This window comes from Mus musculus, chromosome 5, assembly GCF_000001635.26.
Source record: "Mus musculus strain C57BL/6J chromosome 5, GRCm38.p6 C57BL/6J".
NCBI classification, from domain to species: Eukaryota; Metazoa; Chordata; class Mammalia; order Rodentia; family Muridae; genus Mus; species Mus musculus.
Genome location: NC_000071.6, coordinates 72,456,322 through 72,481,371, shown reverse-complemented (window position 1 = coordinate 72,481,371; position 25,050 = coordinate 72,456,322). Strand labels below are relative to the sequence as shown.

General features: G+C 41.7%; 1 protein-coding gene across 4 annotated transcripts in view; it reads left to right on the top strand.

Annotated features, from left to right (window-relative positions):
• Corin (corin, serine peptidase) overlaps window positions 1-25,050 on the top strand; it is a 204,593-nt gene that overhangs the window by 23,169 nt on the left and 156,374 nt on the right. For all 4 annotated transcript variants that reach the window (XM_011240755.1, XM_030254695.1, NM_001122756.1 and 1 more), the window contains exon 2: window positions 9,382-9,523. In XM_011240755.1, coding sequence (XP_011239057.1) covers window positions 9,382-9,523 — 142 coding nt within the window. The remainder of the gene's footprint in view (window positions 1-9,381; window positions 9,524-25,050) is intronic.

The window sequence follows — 25,050 nt, the reverse complement described above, 5'->3', positions numbered from 1 at the left end:
CTCTCTCTCTCTCTCTCTCTCTCTGTGTGTGTGTGTGTGTGTGTGTGAATGTTTATGTTCCCATCAGCATTTATAGGTCATGCCCAGGCATGCCAAATACCTTGAAATGCACAAGAGTCCACAGGAAAAACTGACCTGCTCAAAAGGCAGTGATGTTACTTCCCTCACAAATGCTTCCTTCAGTCACCATATGCATGCCTTGAGATTCATTGAAGTGCGTGGACAAGAGTTCTGATTATCTTGGTGCAAAATGCAAAATGGATTGACTGATCGATCCCAGTCGTTTTACACTTGCCTGTGTCACTTTGTCCCTGGGTATGGATGTCTCCCTGGAGTGGTGACATTATCTCTTTAGAGGGAGGCTATGAAGTAAGTGCCTGAGAGTCAGGGATTATGTCTTCCTCATCCTTGTGTGTCTTGATCACACATGTACAAAAAAGCATAGGAACAATCATTCCTGGAACAAATCAAATAAATACCAACATGTAACATAGGTATGTTTTCTTATGAGGCTCTCAACACAAATTTTTGCCTTACTAGAATATTCGTGATAGATGGCAAAAGACACAATGCATATTAAGTTTGGAATTCATCCTCTGCTCTAGGCATTCAGAAAGAAACAGCCTCTTTATCTAACACATGCCATCCCTCCTAGTGCTTTTGCACAGCAGGGTCCTTTTCAGCAGGTGGGGTCGGAGGTTAACCACTCCACATCTGTTTATGCTTTGCTCTGCATCAAATGCCCGAGATGGGTTGTCGTGGAGCATAAAATCCATTCGGTCGAGTATGCTCTCCTTGATTGTTTTCAGCTGTACAAATTCAATATTTTAGATGTCTATCCCTATTGCCAATCTCTTCCCATCTGTAAGTCACAGGGAATCTAGTGATAGAGAACGTGTGAGTCAATTAAATCTCTCCAGCTTGAACAAATTCTTCAGTGGCCATTTGGTTATCTGAAAAAGAGATTGCTTCCTTTTATAATATAAGCTTCTTTAGCATAATCAGGATGCAAGATTTAAAGCATTTTTTTAATCAGTAAAAGGCAAATATTTAATTTCCCAAGGAATGGGTAGTCTGACCTTTCTTTTATTTCTTCACCTCCATTGTTTTAACAATTCACATACAAAAAGAAAGAAAGAAAGAAAGAAAGAAAGGAAGAAAGAAAGAAAGAAAAATAGAAATAAAGAAACAGATCTTTAAAACTCTCCAAAATGTGAAGAAAAAAAAAAGTTCTGATATTGTATCTGTCTTCAAGGAAAAATTTCATTACCTTTAGGTTGTGTTTCCTATGAAATGACAGTATTGAAATATTTGAGATTGAGAGCAAAGACAACTTGAGGAAGTACTAGGGAGGGTGTGGTTTTATCCCTCCTCCTCTTCCTCCTCTTCCTCCTCTTTCTCCTCTTCTTCCTCCTCTTCCTTCTCCTCTTCCTCCTCCTCGCCTTTTTCCTCCTCCTCCTCTTCCTCCTCTTCCTCCTCCTTCTCTTCCTTTTCCTCCTCCTCCTTCTCTTCCTCCTCCTCACCTTTTTCCTCCTCCTCCTTCTCAGGATAAGGGGGAAGGGTCTTTTGTATGTTTGTAACTATTGTGGGAATATAACCCTCCCATCTTGCTCTGAAGACAACAGAGCACGAGGATGATCTTGTCTCTGAAGAGTTCAGATGATGATGTTTCTCCAGGGAAACGAGCATTGCAGATTCCTTTCCAGTTGCTTGAGCCATGGAGAAATCAGGTTTCCAAACTTCATGAACTTGTACAAAGAAGAAGAAAAAAAACCTCTTTTGTTTTCTTCACTAATTTCGTTGAACTTTTTGCACATTTGTGGTAGTATCAAGGCATTTAATTTTTGGTTTCTAATTTGCAGATATAAGCATATGGTTAGGGTAAATGGATGGCTTTATAAGGCCACCTAAACTTCCAGTGGTCGAGTCAATTACTTAAGTCGCCTCTGAAACATTCCAATCTGTTTTCTCATAGCTCAGACTTGAGCTGAGCAATGCCACCTTGAATACAGGAACACAGATGTGACAGACTGTCTGCATTATTGGATAATTATTATCTCGTCTCCTGGACAGAGTAAACATTGCGTTACATAGCGTTGAGCTTGAACATCCATTCTTGGATGTGTGAATATGTGTCTTGGGAGAGGACTGTCTGGTGCTGTTGTAATTTTCAAAGGAGAAGTTGTGGGCAGGGTTGGCTTGAAGAACCATGTGTTCTGGTGTGAACTCAGTAATTTCATTTTGAGAGAGGGCACTGAGTTGTTTGAACCTCATATGTTTCAATTAAATGCCAGAAAATGGGATGAAAAGACTTACTGAAAACCAGATGCTCATTCCCTGTGCCTCTCGGGACATTCAAAACAAACATCACAACAAAAGACACTTGGGTCTAGAGAAATTCACTGATGGATGATTTGGGAACATTTTGCTTACTGGTCCAGCAGAAGAGAATATGGAAAGTTGACAGATGGTTGGTTTGAGCAGTACCTACATTATTGATCTCTTATTCAGCAAATCTACTTTTAATTCATGTGAGGGACACTTTCATGGCTGATTGAGAACAATATGGTGTATGCAGCTAACACTGGCAACTATTCATTTTAAGTTTGGGATAGCAACTGTTGAAGCTTGCTACACACTGAGTGGAGATGGACTGAAGAGACTCACTCCATCCCTATCTAGTACTGAAAAAAAAAAAGTCAAAGCACAGTTGGGGCTGGTGTTTGGGCTGGAGAATGTTCCAGCCTGAGAGTCCAGTGGGAGCCCAGGATTTGCACCATTGAGCCTATGGATGCTATCACCACAGTGTATCCATGAGCATCTGTGTCCCATGGAGGCCTCAGGAGTAGGAGTGATTTACTGTCCTTGGAGCCTGTTACCTGCTTCGGTAAACCAGCAGAGCACAAATGCAATTGTATCTCTTTATTTCCCTACCTCAGGAACCACAAGACTAAGTTTCTCTCAACCGAAAGTGGCCTTGATTTTAGATGACTTTGAAACTGTGATTAAATATTGTAATCCAGTCTTCTGCAGTGAAGTCATTTTATTCTGCCATAATTTTAAAGACAAGGTCACTTTTTCATTGTGTTTTAAGAACACTTTCTTAAAAAGTTAGTTAGGTGTTATAATAACCTTTGAAGCAATACATAATTTTAGCTAATCCACCAGATGGCTATCAGAATCAGGGTAACCTTCTAGCAAGGAACAGTTGGACACTCCAAACTCTCAGACTCTTGGACTGATGTTCTGTCTGTGTAATTCCATAATGGGCTTATGGATCCAGTGATTTTGGTATAGAGTCACCTGAGGTATAGAGACACATTTTGCTGGCAGAAGTAACATGCGTATCACACAGAGCCTGGTGACTGAAATGGTTTACAAGGCTACTTAATGTCTGGTGCTAATATAAACAAATCATATATGAGACAGCATAATTGGAATATCTGCACATATGATGCTGTAGCCTAAGACAGAGCATAACTTGTTTCTTTGTAGATGGTACCTGAAGGTGAATACTATTTTCTAACAACTGATTAGAGGCTAAGGGTGACATTTGCTTTGTGACACCTTGGAATGATCTGAGAATGTTTGTTTCTTTAAATTAGGTTGTTGATTTGCTAAATATGAACTTGAATCCCCTGTCTCTTTTTAAAATATTTATTATTTTAATTGCATCCATGTATGGGGATATGGAGCATTTACACATAAATGCAGGCGCTTGAGGAAGCCATAAGTATTGAATTTCCCAGAACTGAAGGTACAGGTGGTTGTGAGCCACCCGGTGTGGGAGACGGAATCACAAAGGTGCCCTGGGAGAACAGTACATCCTCTGCTCTTCACTGTGGCTTCATCTCTCCAGGGCTCCCCTTTCTACTTTAACATGTCCTACTGTCTTAGTTACTTCTCTACTGAATAGATCCCATTGAGTGTGCAATTGTTATTTGAGAAGGGGGTGAGGATGCTTATTTTGATACAAAAGTAGTATTCCTTTGGATGACAGCTAAGTTTTTAGGATGTGAAAGCTTATAAAATCATGAGCACTGTTAGGCATTTCTTTTTGACCTATGACCTCTATGAGAAGAGAAGAAGGAGGAGGAAGAGGAGGAGAAGAAGAAGAAGAAGAGGAAGAGGAAGAGGAAGAAGAAGAAGAAGAAGAAGAAGAAGAAGAAGAAGAAGAAGAAGAAGAAGAAGAAGAAGAAGAAGAAGAAGAAGAAGAAGAAGAAGAAATTTAAGATGCCAGGAAGTAGAAATGCCTTGGGACCTCTGATCTGGGGGTTGGTAGAGTCACAGGGCCACTTGTTGTATCTCAGCATGACGGTGCTTGTGATTTTGTCTATAGTAGATTCACTACACTTTACTTTCTACAACACCGTTTTTTATTTGATTCCTAAGTTTGTAATAAAGAGGTCTGAGTGTGGGCTTTCACTTCCAGACCTAGGAAACTCAGTTTGTTAACTTTAGGATGCTTTCTATACAAAGATCCATATCTTACTTAACATTATAATTCTCTGGTTGAATATCTGTCAATATAGTTCCCACTGCAGAGGCTTTGAATGATTCAGGAACAGAGTCCATGGGGGAATCTCCAGGGATGCATTATTTTGAAAGAAGTCATTTGCATAACTGTAGAATAATTTTGTTTGAGTGATTTAACTTATTTATTTAATTTATTAAATTATTTGAGTGGCTGGAGTGGGATATAGGCTTGAGGATTAATAAAGTGAGCAGAGACTGAAGTGTGCTCCCCATCCCCTCATTTGTCACGTGTGTGTGTGTGTGTGTGTGTGTGTGTGTGTGTGTGTGCAGGTTGATATCAGGAATCACTGTCCCATGCTTTCAACCTTCTTCATTGAGGCAAGGTCTCTCAAGTGAAACCCAGAGCTTGCCAATACAGCTAATCTTACTGACCTACTTACTGTAGGCAACCCCTGTCTCTGTCTTCCAAGTCTGGAATTATAAGCAAGCCATCAAACCCACCCAGCAGTTCCCAGGGGTTTGGGGAATCTGAACTCAGGTCATTGTGCTTGCCATTTCCCTAGCAATGCTTAACTAAGCTTTTAGGTTTGGTAAAAAACTGACAATGGAGGATGCAGTGATGGAGGAAGGAGAAAAGGAGGGAATGGAGGGAGGAGAGAGAGATGGGGAGGGAAGAGAAAGGATTAAAATGGTGAATGTAAGATTTCTCAATGAAGGTGGCAGGTCTTGGAGCAGAGGCGGAAGGGTCAGTCCAAGATGGAAGGATAACTTCTCTGTGATAAGAGAACCAGGGTGCAAAACAAGCAGGTCTATAGGTTTAGATTTAGGGCAGCAGGGTAAGCTCCATGCAATAGTCTTACCTTTTCTGTAAAATGGAAGTTGTAGTGGGTTCTCTTTGGAACATCAGAGCAGAAGAGTTTGAGAAGGAAGTTTTAAACTCACCAGTCAAGTAGTTCTGTCCGATGAGTCACAGAAGACAGTTGAGAGAGACAGACAGAGACAGAGACAGAGACAGAGACAGAGAGACAGAGACAGAGACAGAGACAGAGAGACAGAGACAGAGACAGAGACAGAGATTGTTATGCTCTCCTCGTGTTGGCTTTCAAAAACAGGTGGTAGTTTGCTTTCTATTACTGTGATAAAGACTGTGGCCAATAGAAACTTGAGAGGATTTTTTCTTTTTAATATGCATCAGCTTGCTTTCTTATGCTACCTTGGACCACTTGCCCAGACTTTCTTCACTGGGCTGGGTCTTTCTCTGTCAATCAGCAACAATGACAGACAACAATGACCACCACAACAAAGACCAACAACAATAAAATGCCCCACAGATAGAAAATCTAACCATGGCAGTGAGGGGAGACCCAGAGGAACAAGGAAGTTCAGGGGACCAGAGAGGGTTTTACAATAGAGGTTCAAATACTCTAAGGCAGGTATATGGGCACGTGGAAAATGGAGAGTGGAGAAACTGGAAGAAGATTCGAGGGCTCACTGGATAGGAGGTCCCCAAATTCAGAGAATAGCTATGACAAAGTTGATCAAACTGGGCAGAATTAGAAATATAGAAGACAGGGAGGAGTCGGGCCACAGTGGAAATAATCTGACCTCAGAAAATACTCCTGGTAAGGAGAGTCTATCATTATATGGTACAAAAGCAAACATGACAGCTTTTTACATGGATGTTATTCTTAAGATATGAGAAGCAAGTTTCCCACCATGAGATAAGAAAAATATAGGAATGGATTGCTTTATAATATATATGTATAGTTCTGACTAGATGCCTGCCCGAGCTCATCACATAGCCTCAAGGAAGTTCACCTCTGGTAGATGAGGAGGTTCCATTCTGGAAGAAGAATGTCACCTGAGAGGATGCTGCTCAGAGCCTCCTGAAAGCTTAGAGTCATCTTAACAGTTGCCTAACAATTGCTGCGATGGCTATTCTTGGTTGTCAAGTTGACCACATCTGGAATTAGCTAAAATCTAAGGGGCTGGGTATACCTATGAGAGATTTTTCCTTAAGTCATTTGTAGTGGGAAGACTCACCTCTCATCTGGATCTTTTGAGGTAGAAAGAGCCACAATCAATATGGGCCACACCTTCTGCTAGTAGCCTATATCAAAAGCATGGAGGAAGGAAGATTTTTGCTCTTTGCCTACTGGCAAGTTTATTTTCTTACTGGCATTAGTGCCTGCCTCTTTGGGATTTTGGCATATACTGAAGACCAGATGAGATATCCAGCCTCGTGGGCCAAATCAGCACTGGATTCTTGGTCCTTCCATTTGTAAACAGCCAGCTTTGGAGTGGCTACATCCCATGTTTATGCTCTATCAGTTCTATCCCTCTAGAGAACCCTGACTAATACAGGTCTACATTGCATGGTGTTGAGAAGAGCCTCACAGACCTGTAACTGTCCAAGCATTTCTAGGCACAGTGTTCAGGAGTCAAAAGTGTGTGCAGAAAACCATGTGACTGAGAAGACAGCGTTTTCCATTCTTTTACCTAAAAAGAAAAGAAGGTAAAGGAATTGGTTCCCTAGCCGTTGGTAAGAGTATATAGACTAATCAGGAGTATAGTTTCTGAAGGCTATGCACTTATGGCTATGCATTTCTATGGGATTTTAGAACTCCTTGTTTCTGACCCTTTTCTTGTGAGTATTGAATGTGTTTTTCTGTGCTTGGCTACAGCATTCTAGACAGCAAGGAGCCACTGTAGATAACCTGGAACACGTATCCCTAAAATAGTTCCATGGCCATCTTACTAAAGAGATGGTTTCTGTCATTGCAGGGGAGGAGTTAGAAGCAGTTCATGACCCTTTACCTCTCTGGCTCTATTTTCCCCTCAAACATACTTATTTTTAGGGTTACTTTCCTTAGAATTATGCTGGTTGAAGCATACTCTCTTTGTAGTCCTTCCTCAGGAGACCATATTCCTATCCCTGAGTTTCCATGGCACTGTATCTTCTACAAGGTATGAGCTTTGGGGAGATCACTGGCTTGAAGTCATTGTTAGACTTATTGCAGACATTCAAGACTTAATTGAGTTAATTGATCCTGTTACTGTCTCTGTTGGCCTTCAATCCCATCAGATAAACAGGGCTGTTGCCTACCATCCTGATGGGTGTCCTCCTGTCCAATGACAGAGCTGTGATCAAGGTGCTGCCGCAGACCTATTTTATTATGCCGCCACCCTATCTGTCTGAGAGCCAACTGTAGACTGATTGAATGAACTCACCTTGGCTGGTGTCTTATACCAGGCGCAGTGGAAATGTGTTAGTAGGCATGGAAGCCTAATAAATGAAGCCCTTCTCAAGCGAGCATCACATGTCCTTTCAAACAGTGCCTTTTATGGAGAATTCTTAAGGTTACTGAAGACACCATTGCATTCTGTGGCGAGCACTTCTTGTTGTGTGCCTCAGAAGACTCTATCAGATTTCCCAGTTCATTTCCTTTGCATGTCCTGGAAATGACGATGGGCGAGCCAGGATGTCGTAACAATACAACAGGACCATTCTGTTGGAGCAGCCTGGATAATCAAAAGGCTTTATGAAGACCCATCCTTTTATTGACAGTTACTTTATTTATTACAGAGAAAGAGAACTGGCCATGTGTGGCAGGTTCATAAGGAGAACTGGTTGGTATTCGGGTTGTTAGAATAGTTGAGTTTCTGTGAACATACAGAAAGCAGGAAAAAATGAGTTTGGAAGTAGCAAAAGAGAAGCAAATTAATTTTGGGTTTAGACTGCTGACCACCCAGAACAGAATCTGCACACTATAACAAGAAAGAAAGTTCAGTACTAAAGGATGGTATTCCAAAAGATCACAGAGGTTAACAGACATGTGCCAAAGCTGTCAGTAGAAGAAGACTGGGGTTCAAGAATCGGGAGCTGTGTTTGCCCTGGGTACTAGGGCCTGTCATAACTTGAAACACTTTTCATAGCGTCTCAGGCTTCTGCTGAGAAAGCCCCTGCCTTCATCCAGCCATTTGTAGTAAACAAATTCCCAGACAGGAGCTTGAACTTTGCACAATGTAAAGCATTTGCTGACAGGAACGTTTGAGCCGTCGCTGTGGTCTCTCGCACTCACTCATGGTTAGACTGTGGGAGAACGGTGAGCATCAGGGCACGCCCTCTGAGTGGCTCTGTGTCACCGGCACCCGTGACAGTCTTTCCCTGTTGTACTTGTTAGTAGATATGTGGTCAGCAATACTTAACCTTATAGAACTGTTACTGCCTAAAAGCTCTCTCTCTCTCTCTCTCTCTCTCTCTCTCTCTCTCTCTCTCTCTCTCTCTGTGTGTGTGTGTGTGTGCTCACACGTGTGCCTGCAGACATGGATTGGGATTGAGACAAAGAAGAATGAAGTCTAGTTAGTGTCCTGTCTACAGCTACTCACCAGGATTTGATCACTGTGTCAAACACTCTGAGTTGTTTACATCTGGCACAGGGGGAGTTCTTGACATGACAATTCATAGCGTTTGGAATACTGCTAATCTGATAAATGCGTTTTAGGAAAAACAAGCTGAAATATCATTAAAAGTTTATCTAGTGAAAAAATTCAGAGTCTATAGCAAAAAAGTAAGAAGGAAGGTTGGTAGAGTGATTGCCTTACATGGGGGGAAGAGGAGGAGGGAGAAGAGGAAAAGTGGGAGGAGGAAGAGGAGAAAGTGAAATAGAGGGGGAGGAGGAGGGGGAAGAGGAGGATTTGTTTATATATACAGTTATTCACTTGCTTTGTAGGTTACATTTTTTTTTTTACTACTTTATCTCATGCCCTCAAGTCCACAATGTCAAACCTCTTAGCAACAGTGCTCCCCTGAAAGGACAGCTGTAATGTAAAATTTCATACCAGCCACAGAGCTTTTGTGTGATATTCAAACCGCGTTTCATTTCTCTCTCTCTCTCCCATCAGGTCTTGAGAGCAGACAGGAGCGTGGGCGAGGGCTGTCCTCAGAAGCTGGTGACTGCTAACTTGCTGCGCTTCCTCCTGCTGGTGCTCATCCCCTGCATCTGCGCCCTCATCGTGCTGCTGGCCATCCTGCTGTCCTTTGTGGGTGGGTCATGTTCTGCTATTTTTTTAAAACATTTTTAATAGTTTTTCACAATCCAGTAGTTATCCCTCCCCTGGACCACCCTCTGACAAGTCCTCATCCCATTCCTCCTCCTGCATCTCCAAGAGGATGTCCTCACACCCCCACAGTCCCCCACACCCTACCAGGCCTCCATGTTCCGTGGGGCCTCAAGTCTCTCAAGGGTTAGGTGCATTTTCTCTCATATACAAATCAGGCAGTCCTCTGCTATATATGTGTATGTGTGTGTGTGTGTGTGTGTGTGTGTGTGTGTGGGTGGGTGGGTGGGGGTGGGGTGGAGTGCTGACCAGCTAGTGTATGCTGCCTGGTTGGTGTCTGAGAGGTTTGTTGCGACTGCTTGGGCTGGCCCTCCTCCTCAGCTTCTTCCAGCCTTTCCCTAATTTAACCACAGGAGTCTCCAACTTCAGACCATTGTTTGGGTCTAAGTATCTGCTTCTGTCTCAGTCATCTGCTTGTTGGGCCTCTCAGAGGGCTGCCATGCTAGGTTCCTGTCTATAAGTACATTCTAGCATCAGGAATTAAGTATAAGTACATGATAGCATCACCAGCAGTGAAGTGATATGTACTAAGCATTAATTTGCTTACATGCTACCATCTCAGTTTAATGAACAACAGACTAAGCTAGAAGAGCACTCTCGCGGGAAAACAGGCAGCCTGTTACAATTGCTGCTCACTCATGTTGTAACTCGGGCTCCTATAGATGCATGTGATCAAATGAAACAGGAAACAAACCGCAAGATAGTGATGATCAGATTCCATCACTAAAGATGTAAAAATTGGAATTTCACCAAAGCAGCTCATTGTTGTCTGAAAAATTGGCTTAGGAAAGTCATGAATATAGACTTGACAGTAAATACAAAATGTCTGTCTATTTGTGTGCATTTAGGATCATATGTGATGTTTATTGGAAAGCAATAGTCTATATGATATCTTGCTATCCACAGAGGATTTGTTCCAAGATACCAAAACCCATTGTAATTTACATCCCTTTTGTGAAAAGATGGAGTATTTGTAAACCTTATGTGTGCATCCTTTGGTGACTTAAGATCACCTTTGGGTAACATATGATTCCGAATAAGACACAAGTGTAATGATAGTTTCTTTACTGCTTTGGGAATAATGAGAAGAAAATAGAGACTAGAGGTTCAGGGCAGATGAAATTTCTTCACGCCCCCAATAATGTCCATTTGTGCTTAGTTGGATCTATGAATACAGAAGAAGGTCTGTGCTTGTTCGCTGTGAGAATGTGTTACACTCATTGTGATGGGTAGTGGGTTACAGTTGGAAGATCTTTCTGAGGAAGAAGAAATGTGACCATGTTTATATTTGCAGAGGATGGCAGAACCGGATACTGGACTTGGCAGAAAGAAGTAAGGGCAGTCTCTAGATGGTCCATCCTTTCGTGACAGCTCCAAACTTTGTAACTCCTTCCATGGGTGTTTTGTTCCCAATTCTAAGAAGGGGCAAAGTGTCCACACTTTGGTCTTCGTTCTTCTTGAGTTTGATGTGTTTTGCAAAGGGGATCCATCCCATAATCAGCTTCCAAACGCTGACACCATTGCATACACTAGCAAGATTTTGCTGAAAGGACCCAGATAGAGCTGTCTCTTGTGAGACTACACTGGGGCCTAGCAAACACAGAAGTGGATGCTCACAGTCAGCTATTGGATGGATCACAGGGCCCCCAATGGAGGAGCTAGAGAAAGTACCCAAGGAGCTGGGGGGATCTGCAACCCTATAGGTGGGACAACAATATGAACTAACCAGAACCCCCCTGGAGCTCGTGTCTCTAGCTGCATATGAATCAGAAAATGGCTTAGTCGGCCATCAGTGGAAAGAGAGGCCCATTAGTTGTGCAAACTTTATATGCCTCAGTACAGGGGAACGTCAGGGCCAAGAAGTGGGAGTGGGTGGGTGGGGAAGTGGGTGGGGGAGCATGTGGGGGACTTTTGGGATAGCATTGGAAATGTAAATGGAATAAATACCCAAATAAATAAATAAATAAATAAATAAATAAATAAAATTGTCAAGAAACAGGCTTAATTAATAAGAAAAAAAAGAAGAAGAAGTAAGAGAAGGGAGACTAGCTTGTGGTTCTGGCTCTGATCCAAATGAAGATTAACGCAAGCTTGAAATAAGGTCTTGGTTACATTAAAATGAGAAGAAATTAGGGTGGGTTGGATTTTAGGGTAAGAGAGGAAAAGAAATCATGGCTGGTTCATAGCTTTCTGGCTGGGGTAGGCAGGTTATTTGGGGCCACATATTCTGGGAGAACAATGTGATGCAGGCAGAGCAAAGCTCATTGGAAGATAAAGTTTGTAGATTAGGGGTGCCATGAGTCAACCAAGTTCACTGGAATCAAAGAATGTACACATACACACACACACACACACACACACACACACACACACACATACATACATACAAACATACATACATATATACATATATGCATATTACATATATTATATTTACTGTCTATTTGTTAATTTATTAATTTACTGTCTATTTGTGTGTATTTAGGATCATATATGATGTTTGTTTTATATTTATTAGAACTGTCAATTCTAAATACATATATATGTATACATATATATTTTATAAATTCAGTTTTGGTTAAGAAATAGAGGAATATAAGAACTCCAACATGATGTCTTCTTTGGGAAAATATATAGAGAAATTAAAACTACAAATGATATTTGTTCTATGGTTGTCTTTGGAATTTGCTTCCACCCCATTGCTCCATGTCTGGGGCTGAGGCATCAGCAGGGATGCTGAGACGGAGCCTGGCTACCCTGAAAGATGAGGGAGTGTCCAGGCATCACTGAAGAAGCAGGAGCTTGTGAAATTTGAAGAGAAAACATATTAAGTAAAAACCACCAACAGAGATTAGATAAAGAAAATGGTCAAGAGGAGGCTAGAGAAGCAATGAAGGGGTCTGGGAACTTAGAATTTCTCAGATGTTGAGGCAGGGGAGACACATATGTGGCCAGGGAGTGGACAGAAGAGAGGCTGTGTCTAGGAGGTTGACTAGTGATGTATCAGGCACCATTCCCTCTGTGATCTGCTGTGTCCAGCTTCCGGCTAAGGCCAACCAACAACACTGAGCCTTGCCACTGCCCTTTCAAGATCAACTCCCCATAGACTTGCCCACTTTCCCTCCTCCAGAGCCCCTCCGTGGCTGATGTGTTTGAGTCTTGTTCCAGATTCATAGAGATTTTCATCTCTAGGAACATTGTCTCCTAGGAGCTTCCTAGCTCACATCACCCTCACTGTTTGACCGCCCTTTCTCATCATATTATGAATGGCTCACATATGCAGAAGAACATGTCCTTTCAGTCTCAAGGTCTCATGCTCATATAAAGTTAGGCACATGTTATAAGCCTGTATGCTTAGTAACAGCTGAACAGAGGGCAGGAGAGGGTGCTACTGAAGCAGGTATTTGTTATTTTTGTTGTTGTTTAGGTTTTTGTTGTTGTTGTTGTTGTTTGAGACAGGGTTTCTCTGTGTAGCCCTGGCTGTCCACTCTGTAGACCAGGCTGGCCTCGAACTCAGAAATGCACCTGCCTCTGCCTCCCAAGTGCTGGGATTAAAGGTGTGCATCACCAGTGCCCGGCGTTGTTTAGTTTTTTAACTTCATTTTTGGTAGTTCTTGGGGAATTTTATAGAATCTATTTTAATCCTATACACCCCTCCCAACTCCTCTCAGATCCACCCCACCTTTGCTACCCAGTTAAATTTGTCTCCTCCTTTCTTTTCTTCAACTCCAGTTTGTGTTGTCCCTATATTCTTAGATCAGTGGTTCTCCATTGAAGCTTCTCTGACTTACCAGGGACTGTTATCTTAAAGAAAGCTCATTGCCCCGTTCACAGCAAATGTCAGTTGTTAATAACTCCTTAGCTATACGTGGGGCTCTATGCCCGTGGCCTCCTTCTCTCCCAGTGCTGAGATTTGGTCTGACTTGAACTTGCATAGGTTTTGTGCATGCTGCCACAAGTGCTGTGAGTTCATATGTGTAGTCGCCCTGTTGGCTTATAGTCGGCAGCCAGTTTTGGCTCTTGTGATCTTTCTTGCCCACTCTTCTACAATGATCCTTTAGAATGTGAATCAATACAGCATTCCTTTGGATGGCTGAAAAATACCCAATTGTATAGATATTACACAACGTTTGTCCATTGATCAGTAGAAGAACATTTGAGTTACTTTCAGTTTTTGGCCTCCACAATTTCTCTTATCCTGCTGTGTATTCATGTGTAAGTTCTTATGTGTACAAACACTTTCATATCTCGTAGGCATATATACCAGCAGTGGAATAGTGCATGCTTATGTGCAGCATTGCAGAGTCTATTAATTTGTATCCACCCCTAAATTACATCCTGCTTGGACACTGGAAACTTTTCCAAAGGAGGAATCTCATGACACATCTTCAGAAGCATTTTTCTATGTTCTGCACAGCACGATTTCTTAGTGAAGCAATATCTTGCCCCATAACCATTTTGTATTTTATGGTTGTGATGCATGCTGTTGTAATGGGCACCATCGCCACTTTATATCTTTGCTGCCAAACTCTCATTAAACCCTGCTTACTTTAGAGACACTCTAATTGTTGGGGTGGATGACTCCAAGCCTTCCCAACTGTTGCCATTGCACATGTGTTGACGAGGACTGTTCAGGGAACCAGGATCCAGGTTGTACTGTCTGTTTCCAGCCTTTCCCATTCCTACCTGGCTCATTCCAGCGTGGTAAGTGGACTTCTGAAGAGGAGAGCTGAATTTGGTACCCAGTGTATTTGGGCAGCAGGTTAGGCACTGACTCACATAGCACTTAACAGGGGCTGCTAAGGTGAAGCTTTTCAGAAGCTTGGGTTGTTCAAGGTGTGGATGTAAAATAAAGAAGTGGGGTTCTGAAAGAAATTGGAGTGTAAGAAAGTTCATCACATCTGGGATGTTGCTTCCTTGGTGATCACAGTGTCCTGGTGGGCTGGATGGACAGAAGGAAGGGCATAATTTAGCACTGGGAGGTCTGAGGTTGCTGTTGTAGCCTTTCCTTTCTTGGCCACATGAGTTTGTGTAAGACACTTCATCTTCCCTGGGAGACGAGAGATCTCTGTTTCACAAATTTGTTTCAAAAATCAGATGAAATATCTGTGCAAATGGTTTTAGAAGTGATAAAGTTCGTTATGAAGTCAAAGAATTTCTTATTTACAAGTAATCACTTGGAGTAATTATTTCTACAGCGTTACTACAGTAAATCAGCTGTTGACTGACATGTGTCTGTCTCATTTTCACTCTAAGAACTGAAATGACAGTACCATGACCCATCATCACAGTAACGTTGAAATCCCTAATTCCACAGTCTCCCAGCCAGCATATCCTCCCGCCCATGAAGTACTTAGAAGGAAATTAAACTTAATTTTGAGTTTGCAATATGATGATCAGGTTCATATGACTTTTATGTTTAGGTTTAAGACTTACTTTTGAGTCATGCATTCATTTTTTTTTTTAAAATAAGAACTAAATGTGTAGGTGGAACAACATTATGAACTAACCAGTACCCCGGAGCTCTTGACTCTAGCTGCATATATATCAAAAGATGGCCTAGTCAGCCATCACTGAAAAGAGAGGCCCATTGGACACGCAAACTTTATATGCCCCAGTACAGGGGAACGCCAGGGCCAAAAAGGGGGAGTGGGTGGGTAGGGGATTGGGGGTGGGTGGGTACGGGGGACTTTTGGTATAGCATTGGAAATGTAAATGAGCTAAATACCTAATAAAAAATGGAAGAAAAAAAAAAGAAGAAGCAAAAAAAAAAAAAAAAAAAAAAGAACTAAACGTGGAGCTGGAGAAGCTCAGCTGTTAAGAACACATGCTGCTCTTGCACAGGACTTGAGTTTGGTTCCAGCATCCATACCAGGCAGCCCATGACGCCAGCAACTCTAGCGCTGGAGAGTTGGACCCTTTTCTGGCTTCCTCATCATGGACACTACTGAAGAACTGCCATGTTTCTCCATCTTTCGTAACAGGCTCAGCAACAACACTTTGTGCAGTCCAGCTTGGTTACATGTCACACTTTCAATGGGCACTGTTCTATGCTGGTCTAGAGTGCTAGGTTCTGACAGGCTCTACTTTGGGGTCACAGCTATAGCCTCACCATTAGTTACTCTTGGCTATGGAAAGAACCTGAGTTGGGCACGATCTCCACCATGTGTATATTCTCATGCAGGGCAGAAGTGTGCACAGTGGCTTTTGGAGGCAATAACTGTACACCTTGAAGACAAACTTAATCTTTTTCTTTTCTTTTTACTTATTTTGTGTTATCATGTATGTTTTCAGCGAATCTCTGTGCAGGCTATCAAACCTTTCATTACCCATTAGCACAGCACTGTATTTTGTTTGTTTGTTTTTTGTCAGTTGTCTCCCTGAGAACTCCAGCTTGACACAGCTTTATCATATCCACCTGAGGCTGATTCTTTATTTGTTTCTCCCCTTCTTTTCCCTTTCTAAGTACTTCAGCATCGTATGACTCCCATCTCCCCTCCAGTTTAACCATTTAGAGCTTTCAGAACCTTTCCTACCTCATAAAGGTCATGTCTCATTGTGGAGCACAGCAAAGCATTAAAGTCCCACACAGTCACAAGGTCATTGCTCAATTAACTTCCTTCTCAACTCTCCACTGAACAGGGACCTATTAAGCCCAGTGAACTTGCTACTAAACAGTGCCTTTCTCATGCTTAATTTTCTCTTAGCATCTGTTTTTCTATTGTTTTTCAGTCCCTGGTGTTCCTGCGGACCCAGTTGCAGCATCCCTAATGGCTAGTTTGAGCCAGTCCATCAGGCATTGTACTTCCCTGTATTGTCTCTAGCTACGCAGTCTTTTCTCATGGAGGCGTGAGTTTATTACTCTTTTCTCCACTTTCACAGAACTAAGACTGATCTGTTTGCACCTGTTCCCTAGAGCCTCAGGAATAGGCTGTCAGGATTCCTTGAATTTCTTTTAAAAGTCTTGCTTACTTCATTTAACTTGGAGGCAGAGTTTGGTGACCATGCTGGTTGCCTGTGCTAGCCCATCGGCGTGCCCCCACCTACTTACAGTGTGAGTCATGGAGTCCCCCTTCCTTTCTAAGACAATAGCTATCACTTTTACCTTGCTTTCTCTTTCTCAACTATTCAAATCTTAACTATTCAAATCTTGGAATCCCAAAAATTCCAAGTTTTGGGATGCCAAGAATCCCTTTAGCACAAAGCTAATTTGTACTCTCTCTTGAACTTTACCAGGCACAATAAATGGCAAACTCCATCCTATCCCCCTCCCAAATTTGATTCTTCCTATTGGAGGCTCCTGTGGAGGGTTTAATCTCCCTGTGTTTTTCTTTTTTCTTTTTTTTTTTTCATGAATATACATGGATTTTATTGTGGGCTCTGAATGTAAAAAAAAATGAGAAAGAGATATGAATGAGCATAAAGCTATTGAGTAATTCAGCAAGATTGATATAGTCCATATTCATACATTAACAATATAAAAATATTTAAATACCTTTTTAAAAGAAAATGAAGTTAAAGAAATCATTCATTGTCATACCATAAGAAACACTCCCCTGTCAGTCCAGTAAAAGGTGAGTAAGCTGACAGCTGCCATGTGACATTTAAGGGAATTGTTTTAAAGAAAGAGACTTAAGCAAAGGTATATTATCACAGATTAGATAACTCCACACTGTAAGAGTATGCATTTTCTTTTTTTTCCCATTTTTTATTAGGTATTTAGCTCATTTACATTTCCAATGCTATACCAAAAGTCCCCCATATCCACCCACCCCCACTCCCCAGCCCACCCACTCCCCCTTTTTGGCCCTGGTGTTCCCCTGTACTGGGGCATATAAAGTTTGCAAGTCCAATGGACCTCTCTTTCCAGTGATGGCCGACTAGGCCATCTTTTGATACATATGCAGCTAGAGTCAAGAGCTCCGGGGTACTGGTTAGTTCATAATGTTGTTCCACCTATAGGGTTGCAGATCCCTTTAGCTCCTTGGGTACTTTTTCTAGCTCCTCCATTGGGAGCCCTGTGATCCATCCATTAGCTGACTGTGAGCATCCACTTCTGTGTTTGCTAGGCCCCGGCATAGTCTCACAAGAGACAGCTACATCTGGGTCCTTTCGATAAAATCTTGCTAGTGTATGCAATGGTGTCAGCATTTGGATGCTGATTATGGGGTGGATCCCTGGATATGGCAGTCTCTACATGGTCCATCCTTTCATCTCAGCTCCAAACTTTGTCTCTGTAACTCCTTCCATGGGTGTTTTGTTCCCACTTCTAAGGAGGGGCATAGTGTCCACACTTCAGTCTTCATTCTTCTTGAGTTTCATGTGTTTAGCAAATTGTATCTTATATCTTGGGTATCCTAGGTTTGGGGCTAATATCCACTTATCAGTGAGTATATATTGTGTGAGTTCCTTTGTGAATGTGTTACCTCACTCAGGATGATGCCCTCCAGGCCTATCCATTTGGCTAGGAATTTCATAAATTCATTCTTTTTAATAGCTGAGTAGTACTCCATTGTGTAGATGTACCACATTTTCTGTATCCATTCCTCTGTTGAGGGGCATCTAGGTTCTTTCCAGCTTCTGGCTATTATAAATAAGGCTGCTATGAACATAGTGGAGCATTTGTCCTTCTTACCAGTTGGGGCATCCTCTGGATATATGCCCAGGAGAGGTATTGCTGGATCCTCCGGTAGTACTATGTCCAATTTTCTGAGGAACCGCCAGACTGATTTCCAGAGTGGTTGTACAAGCCTGCAATCCCACCAACAATGGAGGAGTGTTCCTCTTTCTCCACATCCACGCCAGCATCTGCTGTCACCTGAATTTTTGATCTTAGCCATTCTGACTGGTGTTAGGTGGAATCTCAGGGTTGTTTTGATTTGCATTTCCCTGATGATTAAGGATGTTGAACATTTTTTTCACTCTGCTCTTCCTCCCGGGATCTTTCCTGGGAGACAGGTGGGACTCCGTGGCATGTCATGTCATCCACTGGAGAAGCCACACTTTTGTTACTCTAATGTGTTTACTATTTTGTCCTATAAATGATACTTTTGAGAGTTGTTATATAGTCTCTAGTCCATTGGTCATCTGAGGGGCATCACCCCAATCACACAGGACACCGTATTCAAGGAAACATGCCGTTCTATACTAAGTGCAGGAGGATGGCCACTCTGGGATTCCGTACCCTCAGATAGCTCAGCCTCATCTATGTGTCTTGTAACTCATATCAGAGACCTTACTACTGTTCCACTTGTCTTTGGTTATGTTGGTACTTGTTGGGCATCGTGTTGTAACTATTTCCTTTGCTATACATAACCTTCCTAGTTTGATATAGTCTCTCTAATCTATTTTTGCTTCTCTCTCTCTTTCTCTTTCTTTGCTTGTGTTTCCTGGGCGGATGTGAATAATTATTTACTTCTCTCCAATATGGCACTGTTTACAGACCAGTGATATGTTTCCACTCAAGTCAGCCTTCAAAAAAACCAGTGAGCTATTGGCCTTACCTTCAGTAGAATGAAGACTAATGCAGCTGTGTCAGCAGAAAGCCCTCCCCAGTGTAGTGGATGACTCTTAAAAGGGGCATCCACAAGGTTTAAAGGACATTTTGTAGGCAGCCCTACTGAAGTCCCGTTCTCCAGAAACTGTTTACTGCCTCTATAACCACAGAGAGGGGCCTTGTGGGTCTTATAATATTCTATCTCAAGAGCCCCCTTTACATCCATGAGGGAACATTTGAATCTAGAGGAAATAGCAACACAGCAGTCATCCTGACACCAGCAAGGTGATATCTCAGTGAGGGTTTATTTGTTTGTCTGAGTATTAATACCATTGAACATCCAGTGTTGTTGTGGCCATTGGAGAAGAGTCTAGTTATTGCTCATTTTTAGAACTTGAACTGTTTTTTTTTTTTTTTTGCTGCTGACTTGTATGAGTTCCCTATATATTTTAGACATTGACCCTTTATCAGATGCACACTCCATCATCTTTCTGATTTCCTTGTTTTTTTTCTTTGCTGTGCATAAACCTTCTCTCTTTTTAACATTTTTTATTTTATTAGATATTTTCTTTATTTTCATTTCAAATGCTATCCTGAAAGTTCCCTATACCCTCCCCTCTCTCTTGATATAGACTATTTTTGCATTTATTGATTGTACTCTTGTGCAATATTGATGCCTAATACAAATAGATCATAAGACACAAACTTGATGAAGGAGGTAGAATCCATGAGCATGGAAAGCTATAGCCCTCTGAAGGAATCAACTGGAACAGACAGAAGTAAGTGGAAGATGCTCTGTGTTCGCTGACTCCATAGCTTATTCCTGTTATGGAGACTGTGCTACCCAAAGGAATGCATAGCTTTGATTCAGTAGCTAGCCAAATTCCAGTAGGAAAACGAACCCTAAAATTCATATGGGACCTCAACCGATATCTACATCAGCAGAACAGGTTTGAGAAAGAGCAAAGTTCAAGGCCATCACACTGGGTGACTTAAAAAATAATGAATTTTAAAGGCAGAGTCGTCAAAACTACATGGTCGCCAGCATTACAACAGACATGGCGACCCACAGGGCAGAACTGGGCCCAGGCCCAGCTGCTTTCCCCTACATATATGTGCTCACTTGCTCTCCAGCAAGGGAACTCAGAATGCACAGCGAGGACAGGATGGTCTCTGAAACCAGAGGTGTTAGGATACCTGGGTATCCACATGGAAAAGGAATAGTTGAATGCTTTTTGAAAAATCACATCAAAATAGGTTATGCGGGAACACAAAATTTGAAGCTATAAAACTCTTAGAAGGACTTGAGGTGGGGACTTGTCACTGCTCTTCATTGGCATTAATGTTTGATTGATAACCATTTCCCTCCTTTTACTCCTGTGAGGCTGAGGGTTGGAGCATGGTTAGACCATGGGTTAGACCAATGCTTTGCCGCTAAACCTCACTCTAGCCCTTTGGCTGGGGCTTTGAATGGCTGTGTTTGGTGTTCTGTGGAGAATGTGGTGGTAGGGGTGGAGTATGTGCTAGGGAATCTTAATAGTTATGGGTTTGGCTGCAAGTGACTTTTAAAGCTATTGTTCATGACAGTTTCATTTCAGTAAAACTGGTCGAAACAGTTTTCAGCCCTCACTGGAGGGCTACTGAATCTTTCTTTCTCAGGCTGTTGAAGATTTGTATACACAAGCTTTAAACACACCACCATCTCAAGCCGATTATTCTTGTTTTATCTATAGGCTTATAAAGAGAAGTCTGAGGTCATCTTTCTAGATTCCTTTGTGCTATGAAAGCTCTGGCCATAGCTTGTTAGACTTTTTTTGACATAAAGAAGAAAAAAAAAGCAAAGAGGTAGAGAGACCTCGGGAAATATGATTTATATTTCCTAACCAATTCTCTTGAACTCAGGAGAAACAATGTCCTTCAAAAGTAGCACTCCTCTTGAGCGGCTAGTTGAGTCTGAGAGAGTGGAAGTGAAAACCATGTGTTTTGCTCTTAGAAAAGTTCTCAACAGCTTCTAGCTTTTTATAAAAATAGTTGGAATTAGACGACTCTGAGCTTCTTGTTTCACAGTGTTGCGTTTTGAGCATTATTTTCAAGTGAAACACTCTCCAGGTTCTTATTTAGACTAGAAAGGAAAAGGTTCCCGGTGATCTATCGTGACCTCACTTCTTATTGCTTATATAAATCTTCAGATTCTTTTCATAGCTTTGGCTTTCTGCTACAGATTCATTAACAGAGAGTTTTCAAACACAAGCACGTGTCTTTGTAATGGCCTCAGGCTGGAGTTAGATCTATGCCTCAGGCTTCCTGAAATGATGATCAAAGAGTTTTTGCTCAAAGTCTGATTCTTAGACAAAATGGCAACCCTCCTGGGAACCCTGATGTGCAGGATGCAGTTTCAGACCCTACTCCAGTGTTATCCATTAGAAATCCCAGTGCCTATCCATCCTCCGCTCCCTGCAATAAATCTTTATCTTTCCTTCTTAGAACACTGGCTCTTTCTTATCACAGCCACCAAAGTCTTTTTATCTAATAGGCGGTATCTGGAACTGATAGTTATTCGAACCAGACTTTGTTACAAAGAGCCTATGTCTTCTCTCTGTGTTTAGTTTCCCAATGCTCATGTTTCTCTGTTTGTCCAGTGAATGATAAGGCATCTGTCCTAAGCTCCTTTCTCAGTTTACACTCTTCCCTTCCTTGGCAACAGCATCCAGTCCCATCACTCCATTTATCATCTATACGTCCAACCCGCAATCACAGTGGAGGCCAGGGTTGATTCTGGGTGTTCTCCTGGGTCTTGAAATGGGTGAATCCACATGGCTGCCTTCCCTAAAGTGCAAGAAGATGTGGCATGGGAACACAGTGAAGGGAGAATTTTGTCAGGAGCTTGGCAATGCGTTCTGCAAGAGCTCTTTAGATTGCAAGGTTGGCCCTTGCCCTTAAATATTGCTAGGCATTTCATACTAAATATATGCAAAACAGCTCCATCAAAATAAACCTCTATAGGTTGAGTTTGTAATCTTCACTATCTTTTGTTGTCAGTCAGAATTGGTTAGATACTACTATGTAATATCATCATCATCAACAACAACAACAACAAAAACAGGCTAATTTCTCACCCACTCTGCAGTTGATTTGTGGGGAGTGTGTGGGGGGGAACACCATTCAGGTCTTCCAGGGTCTGCACTGATGGAGCAGCTACCATTCTGAACTTTGTGGCAGTGACTTTGTTCCAGGACTTGCTGCATGGGCTTTTCTTGACTTCTGTTCTGTTTAGAACACGCCTTGTTCCCTAACACCACCCCTCTTCTTCCCCGAAGTAATTTGCTCCAGCCTAGAGAATCTGTAGTCCTCCTTGAAGATTCCCAGGCCTGTTTCCCCCTAACAAATGCTTTCTGACTTTCTCAAAGGGAATGATGACTTTGCTCAGTTTTAGCCAGCAGACAATTCTATCCGTATCATTCTTAAAGCATTCAGTTTGGTTTTTTTTTTGTTGTTCAGATTTCATGCTTGCTTCACTTATGTAATCTATGCACATCTTGATGGCAGAAACATGTTACTAAGTCATATGTTCTAATAAAGGATAACTATGCAGTTCCTGGCGTGTGGAGAATGTGAAGTAAATGTGTTGCACACTGCCAAAAACACAAAGACAAAATTGTAACATCAAAGGAAGATGCTGCATCAAAATAAACCTCTATAGGTTGAGTTTGTAATCTTCACTGTCTTTTGTTATCAGCCAGAATTAGTTAGATACTACTATGTAATATCATCATCATCATCAACAACAATAACAAAAACAGGCTGATATCTATCTATCTATCTATCTATCTATCTATCTATCATCTATCTATCATCTATCTATCTATCTATCTATCTATCTATCTATCTATCTATCTACCTACCTACCTACCTACCTACCTACCTACCTACCTACCTAATCTATTTCAGAGTAAGGAGTGTACATTATATCTATGCCTGTTCTTGGGCAAGTTAGCTATCTTCCAGTTGTGTTGGTTTCTAATACTCTGTGAGGAGTTTTTGCTTATTTCATAGGCTTATTGGAAGGTCAACTCACTGTCTATAGTGAAGGCACTCAGCAGCCTGTAGTAGTTCCTTACTACAGCTGTAACACATGATCACACCCTTGATAGTGTTCAGTTCAGCACACCTCTGTTATCTTAACATTATCAAGGTCAGAAATCTCCCTGGGCAAAATTCTTTCTGGGAATTCTAGAGGAGTCATCCATTCCATTACCTTATCTAATTTCAAGAAACATTGTCTCATTGAGTCTTTTTATGACTGTCACACGCCCCTTTCTTAGAAGGACCCTTGTGAGTGTACCAGAGTCTGTTGAAGAAAGCAGGATAACTTAAGACCCTTAGTTTGATTGAGACTGTTCTGCTCCTTTGTTGTGTTAGGGATGCAGAGCCACACAGGCATAGGCTCAGAGAACTGGGATGCACACATTCTAAAGGGAGCCTTATCCTGCTGACTTCTGAACTCTTTCTCATCATAAAGGATTGTTATGATCTGGCAGTTATCATTAGAGCTAAGGTTGTTTCTTTGACCTTGTTACACTGTTTTTATTTTATTTTAGATCCAAGACACTGATGGACCATGCATCCTTGATGCAGTTTAGTGTCTACTGATAATTTAGCTTGAGTCATAGTTTTCTCATTCCAAAAGCATATTAAGTGCTTAACCTTTGAAATTTAGCCATTTTGTGATGTCAAAATACACACTCTAGCAAAAGAAAGTTGAATTTTATTTTGCGTCCTTACTGGTACTAGGAAAGAAAATTTTTTCGTTTGCTATTATTGCGTAGAAATGGCTAACAGCTTTTGAGAAATTACTGTAAGCCGAGAGCTGTCCTAAGTGTTTACACAGCAAGCACTGACTAGTGAGGTCTTCACAGTGAGTTTAACAACTGTAGAGTGCTTCCATGTTCCTTATTTCACGACACTTGAACGAGTTTGCCCAACTAAGGGCAGGAAGCTGCAGAGACAGGATTTTAAAATAAGGTGACCAGGCTCTGGACATTAAACTGTCAACTGTAGCACCACAAGGATCAAATTGGAGACCAGGGTGGGTGGCTTTAGGAGGGTAAGCTCTGTGCCCTGGGCCCCTGGTGCTCAGTTCTGTACACTTCACTGTGGTACTGGCTGGAATCACTTAGAGTGGCTGACTTCTCTGTTTTACATTTTTAAAAAACATAAAAAGGTGGTGACCAGCTATGTGGGGATTTGGCCAGTTTCCAGAGATGCTTGAAAACAAACTTTCAACTTCTAAAAGTGCATCCTTTAAGTCTCGCTCCCACTCCTGTCATCTACTCCATTTCTCTTATTCCTGCCCATCACCTTTCTCGTCTCCTTCCCTTCCCCTCTCTCTGAAATATCCTTCAGGAACATCACCTTCAGCAATTGTCCAACATTATCTTTCTCTGTATTCTGGCAAATTGCTTTGCTGCACAGAGCTAAGGGCTAGGAAGCTGCCTGTTATTTGAAAGAAACGTGTTAGCGTTTTGTTTTGTTTTTTTTTTTTTCCTACAAATGCCATTAAAAGAAAAGTTAGCGTTTTCCATAAATGCAATTGTTTCCTGCTTCTTCGTCCAGGCAGATGCTAACAGTGTTCTCCACCCTGGGGAGGTTAAAAATACAAGCAAGGTTATTAATAAAAGCAGTGATTACAAAAATATTAAGAACAACTGTTGAAGCATTTTGTATGGCAAGAAACTGTAGTAGGACTACTTAGAGGTTGGAAGTACATTGACGAACTGGCTGACCACTCAGCCACATTAACAGAAATACGTTATCCTAAAAAATACGTATGCAGAAATAAGCAAGGAAAAGGGTAACCAACACAGAAAAGACATCGCAAGCAATATCAAAGCTTATAAGAAAGCATCAAAAAGCTCAGATTTTTAAATGGTCACATTCACAGGGAGCCAAACGTAAGC